Raw genomic sequence first — 6,005 nt, forward strand, 5'->3', positions numbered from 1 at the left:
GATCGTTTTTTTTCCTCGAATTTGCTTGAATATTCCGGTTGATTTTGCGACTTCTCTCATTGCACCAAGTATCACAGTTCTCTTGCAGTAGTGATTTATTTGCACAAATACGAGACAGAGGCTGTGGGCCGAGGGGAAGGGGAAGCGTGACGTCAGAAGTAGGGAGCCAGGTGGGACCCTCCTCACTCATACGCCAGCCTCTTTACGATTCAGTCTACGTCTCACCACGTGTTGGAGCGTACGTCGCCTCCGCTTAGCTAGCAATGCCTGTTTGTTCAGCAGACATTATCATCTAGAGATTGTTAAGGAGTAACGTTTGACGTTTTTGAGAGAGAGAGGTCAGAGCTGCGTGTGTTTTAGAGGGTAGCTGCTGATTGGCAAATATATCATGGCTACGTGCTTTTCCTTTCCCATCAGAGTTTGATGTTGGAGCGCACCTACGTTCTGCTTGGCCAGAGTTACATTTTTTTTTAAATTGATTTTTAAAGTTTCTCTTGTTTCACTTCTATGTGGGTGGAGCCACGGGGCACAGCTAATATTGTCAATAAAAATTATTTCAATAAAAGATGTAGAAACTATACACAATTCATAAATCTATGGCTTTCCCTTAACTGAAATATATTCTGCAGGATTTTGGTGGAACATTCTGGTTAAAATAAATAATGAATTTGTAATATATCTGAATGTCATGTTTCTCTGCTTTCCTGCGGTGTTCCTCATATTGAATGCTGATGCTTCAGAAGGACGTTGTTTTAAAAAATCATGCTGAGTCATTCTCATGTACCATGTAACAAATAGAAATGCTTTTTCTAGTTCATAATAATCTTATTTTTTTCAATTCTGAGTTGGAAGTGCGAGTTCCACACAGTTGTGGGCACTGTGACCAAATGAAACCCTAGCTGTATTGGTTCATGCCTTATAAAACAATGCTAGGGAGAAAGGCTTCACAAGCCTTCTGCAACCCTGAAGTGCGTTTGAGTTTACAATGTTAGTACAAACTAAATACTTTTATATACCCACAATGGTCACTTTTTTAGATCAATTTGTCTAGTACATGTCCCTCTTTTTGCTCCGTAAAATCACAATGTCTTTGAGGCATGGGTTCGTCAAGGTGCTTGAAGGGTATCTTACAGATTTTGCATTCTGACTTGATATCTGCAAGGAATGTGTAATGCTATTGTGGCCTCAGACCTCCCATTCCACATCATCCTTTGTGGACAGAGATCTGGGGACCGTCGTGTACTAGACTGAAGTCACTGTCATGTTTGAGAACCATTTGGAGATGGTACAGTATGTGCTTTGTGACATGGTGAATAGTCCTGCTGGAAGTATTCATTGATAAAAGGCAGACTGTGGACTTTTAAGATATTCACATGGTCAGTAACAATGCTCAATTATGCTGTGGCATTCAAATGTGTGTCAAGAACATGTTTCCCACATCTTTGCACTACCAGCACCAACCTATACCATTGGCACAAAGAAGCATGGATCCATACACTGTACTGTAAATTCAACATTTTTTTTTTTTTTTTTTATATATATATAAAGTACTGGCAGCTGTGGTTGCCAGAATTTTACCGTAAAAAATAAAGTGACAATATTTTTAGGTCACCTGTAAACTTTTTAGTAAATAACTGTTTGTTTACAACACATTCCAATAGAAGTGAAAGTTTAACCATAACCTGAAATCCATGCACTATAATAAATATATGCTAATCAATAAACCATTAGAAAACATTGTCAGGATCAGACACCAGTACACAGTTTGCATCAGTAAAGTAACAACAACCAGTAGCAAACGAATCATTTAATTGTATACATTGAGAAGAATTCACTATTTAAGGAAGTTATGGCACATTGTCTGGTAGAGAAGTAACGTTTGCTTTTGTAGTGTGTGGTGTCCCACAGGTGTGCCGGCTTATTGAATACAAGCTTCCATAACCTCAACAAGCCTTCAGCACGTAGGGAAAAAATAAGTCTGCTAACTTTTATTTTTTTTTCCCCTACTGTTCAAAGGTATGCAGTTCACCAGGAACAATATGGTAAAAGGGGGCGTGTCCTTTTGTAAATGTCGTAATTTCAGTGTTATTAAAACAGAGCTTTACCGTCTTAAATTTTACAGTTGCTTACCTTCGCTATTTGACAGTTTTATGCTGTAAAATTAACAGCAATTTTTTTCAGCGTAACTAATGTATCAGTAAATGGTATGTAGCGTATTTTGAATTGAAAAATATCGATTTTACAGATCTTGGCTATAAAAAATAATGAAATATATTGTTTAAGTAGGTAATTTTCAGTAGAACATGAGGTATTTTACTTTCACCATTTACAGTATTTGTACCGTTAAATTTACTGACATTTTTTACAGTGTAGATTCATGCTGTTTTGCACCAGATTTTGACTTGACCTTCTGCTTGCCACAGCAGAAATTGAGATATGTTGGAAATGGACATGTTTGTCCAATTTGGTGGAGTTCAGTTTTGGTGATCACATACCTACAATAGCCTCACGTTCCTGTTACGGTATGTGTCTATAGCAGCACTTGGCTTGGTCTTCTGCAGCCCATTCCATCGGTGTAAAAAGCTTCATTTGAGTATAATGGCGGCCTTCTTGTTAGCTTAGATAAGCCTGTGTATTCTCAGATGACCTCTCTCATTAATAAGGTATTTTTGTGCAAAGAAATGGCCATTCACTAGAGGGATTGTGTTTATCTCGTTATAACCGTGCATTTGGTTTTTCTTCACCATGGCAAGAATTCCAAGATCATCCATCACAGTTGTCTTCCATGGTTCTCCAAGCCTTCTGATGTTGCTGAGCTCACCAGTGTGTTCCTTCTCTTTAAGAATGTACCAGATGGTTAATTGGACCAGGGCTGTGGAGTTCGGTAGATAAATCCTTCAACTCCGACTCTGACTCCTTAGTTTCCAATACTTCTGACTCCGATTCCCCGACTCCAACTCCTTTGTATTTAATATGCTAATGCATTTTCGATGTTGATTAAAGGAAGGCAACATACACGTCATTTAACCACAGAACTACTGGCTAGGAAGTTGACTCTCTACCGTATTGGCCAGTTTAAACAAAAGAGAAGAACCCCTGAACACACATCAGGCCATAGAACACACCTACTGTACAGCATGACACTTGTTTACACTCAAATGAACTTGTTAAACACATTGTATCTGAAATAAAATGAAAACACATTTGTAATGTACCATAATCCAGATTACAATATGTGAATGTCAGGTTGTATAATAGCTCAGCTGAACTTCACACCAGTAGTAACACAACTATGCACTGGGCTTTATTCTTACATCAGAGAAGTACTTAATTAGGACTATTGTTTGTGAAATGGGACATTTGAACTTGCTGTATTTTTTTTCATTACAGTTTACATTTATTAGGAGTTGGAGTCGGTACATTTTTGCCGACTCCAGGTACCCAAAATTGTCTCCGACTCCACAGCCCTGGATTTGACCACTCCTGGTGTTTCTGCTGTTTCTCTAAAGGGTTTGTTTTGTTTTCTCTGCCTAATGGTGGCCTGTTTTTACTCGCATGGACAGCTCTTTGGACCTCATATTGAGAGTTCACAGCGACAGCTTTCAAATGCAATTACCACCCATGGAATCAATTCCAGACCTTCTACCTGCTTAACAGTTAATGAAATAATAAGGGCCCTGCTCCCACCTGGCTCTGGAACAGCCTTTCAGTCAAATGTCCAAATACTTTTGAGCCCCTGAAAATGGTGAGGATCATGTATAAAAATGGCTGTCATTCTTATATTTCTGTTAAACCCTCTGAATTAAAGCTGAAAGCCTACACTTCAATCATGTAATGATTTCTTCATTTCAAATCCATTGTGTTGGTGTAGAGAGGCAAAATTATGAAAATTGTGTCGCTGTCCAGATATTTATGGACCTAACTGCACATTTGCAGCCTCTTTCTCATCTGTGTCTCTCACTCACACTGGTTGCGCTCTGTCATGAAGTGTGAGATGCTCAGGGTATCCAGTAGTCTGTGCTGCAGTTCCAAAAGTGCAGGGCATCACATCCACATACAGGGTCAAATTCGAATTTTCACCTACACCATATTCCCTTGTTATTGTTTTAAGGTCCTTGCGCCCGAGGTACTAGTATGGCACAGGCCCACATTTTATTGTGTGTGTCACAGAATTGATGTTACAGATGAAGAACAGTAAAATCCATTTAGCTAATTCTTTCAGTAGTACCATTTACTAATGGTGTTTTTGTTTGTTCGTTTTTCAGAGAGAAATCTTTCCACCTGATGAGAAGATGCAGGTAAGTGTGTGGGTGTTCTCATAAATCAATGCAATAAACAAAATCTAATGAGAGCTTTTTTTCATTAGCCATGAAGTGCTCAGGGCACATTGGTGTGGGTAGAGAGCTGCCTGGGTAATGTGTACTTGAAGCTTCTGGCATTCATGCTAATTGTGTCGGAGTTTTCCCTTTCTGACCTTTTGCCCCTTTGCTGCAGCTCCTTCTGCACAAAATCGATAGCCTCATCTGAGCGCCAGACATGGAGAGCTTGTTAAACATACCAGCTTTTATCTTGTGTAAAGCACACAATCTCACATTTTGACTCCCTTCGATATTCATTTGATCAGAAATTAGAGCAGGGCTCGGCTCAGGCTGACTTGGTCGATGAATGCATTTTTTGTTTCGTTTCTTTTTGTTTAAGAGTGTCTTAAGGTGGCGAAGTTTGTTTACGGTTGATCGTGTTTTTGTCATTTTTTTATTCAGAGGAAAGAGTTAGAAGATTTTAAGCAGAGAATGAGGAAGAGGAGAGAGGAGAAGTTTTTAAAGCAGATGGGAATCCCAGAATCGCAAGAAGACTAAGCAAACGCCACTTGTCATAGACCTGAATGTGCCTCCTCTTGGAAAGTCTTCATCAGAACATGGCTGCCATGTAGCCTGTCTGGTTACCATGTGGCTGAATGAATGAAGACCTGTTGCTTTTGAACCGGTACTGATAACTCTTTGGTAACTGGTTAAATGATTTTATGGGAAGGCTGATATTCTGCAGTGGATGTTATGTGTAATGTGATAGTCGCTAGTGGGAGAGGCTCAGGATGTTTTATTTATTACAGACATTAAATTAATTAGCAAACAAGTGTATAGTCTTCATCAGGTCAATGCTCATGCTGTGTTTTAAATGTTAACATCTGCAGAGTTCTTCACACAGTCGTTTGGTATTAAAGGTTTTGTATATTTTATTATGAGTAATATGCATAATTGTGAATGTTTACCATAGATACCTGGGGCTGTTTTAATCATGAATTATATTTTTGATTCTTAATGACCTAGCATATACAACACAAAATAAGCAAGTCATGGTGTTAGGGGTTTATTAAAGACAATATTCCTCCTGGGAAATCAGACCTGAACTATTTAAGCAGGCGTTAGTACTTAGACGTTACAAGGTCTAAATTGTTAAGTCGGATTTACCATATTTTTCTGTTTTTTTTTCCTATGTTACAAAAATCTCTAATTGACATGAGTTAAAACTTATCAAGTAATAAACTGTTTCAGGGGTTCCGCTATAAGCAGGCGGTCTTTCTTGATCAGGTTATTTTATTTTTTTGAGATAACGACCATGTCACAGCACATTTTGCTTTATTTGTGAATATTTTGTTATATGTCGTATTTCTGGGGCAGATTGGTGGCATTGTGTTTAATTAGCAGGTCAATGACAGCCCTCTACTTGCCATGGCATTTTATTGGGTTGAAGATAGGGTACACCCTATAAAAAATGCAGTCTGCAGGGGGTACTAGTCCATCACTGTGTCAGAGTTTATATTTGCCAGTTTTATTCCTTTGGATTACATATTTACTTCGCTGGCCAAAGAACGAGATTCATTACAGTTTATGTATCACTCCAGTGGACCCACAGGTAATGCCATCACTTTGATCCTACATACAGTGCCTGCCCTCCTGGAAAACAGGAGAAGGAATTATGTGTGAATGCTGTTTATAGACTTTATAGGC

The 6,005-nt window shown here is 38.7% G+C and overlaps 1 protein-coding gene across 1 annotated transcript in view; it reads left to right on the forward strand.

Moving 5' to 3' along the window:
• The window catches only part of LOC114667920 (protein PET100 homolog, mitochondrial), a 21,110-nt gene extending 15,877 nt beyond the window's left edge, over positions 1-5,233 (forward strand). The window contains exons 3-4 of the mRNA XM_028823440.2: positions 4,266-4,298; positions 4,761-5,233. Coding sequence (XP_028679273.1) covers positions 4,266-4,298; positions 4,761-4,856 — 129 coding nt within the window. The 3' untranslated portion in view covers positions 4,857-5,233. The remainder of the gene's footprint in view (positions 1-4,265; positions 4,299-4,760) is intronic.
• Positions 5,234-6,005: the final 772 nt, after the last annotated feature.

Source organism: Erpetoichthys calabaricus, chromosome 17 (genome assembly GCF_900747795.2).
Source record: "Erpetoichthys calabaricus chromosome 17, fErpCal1.3, whole genome shotgun sequence".
Lineage (NCBI taxonomy): Eukaryota > Metazoa > Chordata > Cladistia > Polypteriformes > Polypteridae > Erpetoichthys > Erpetoichthys calabaricus.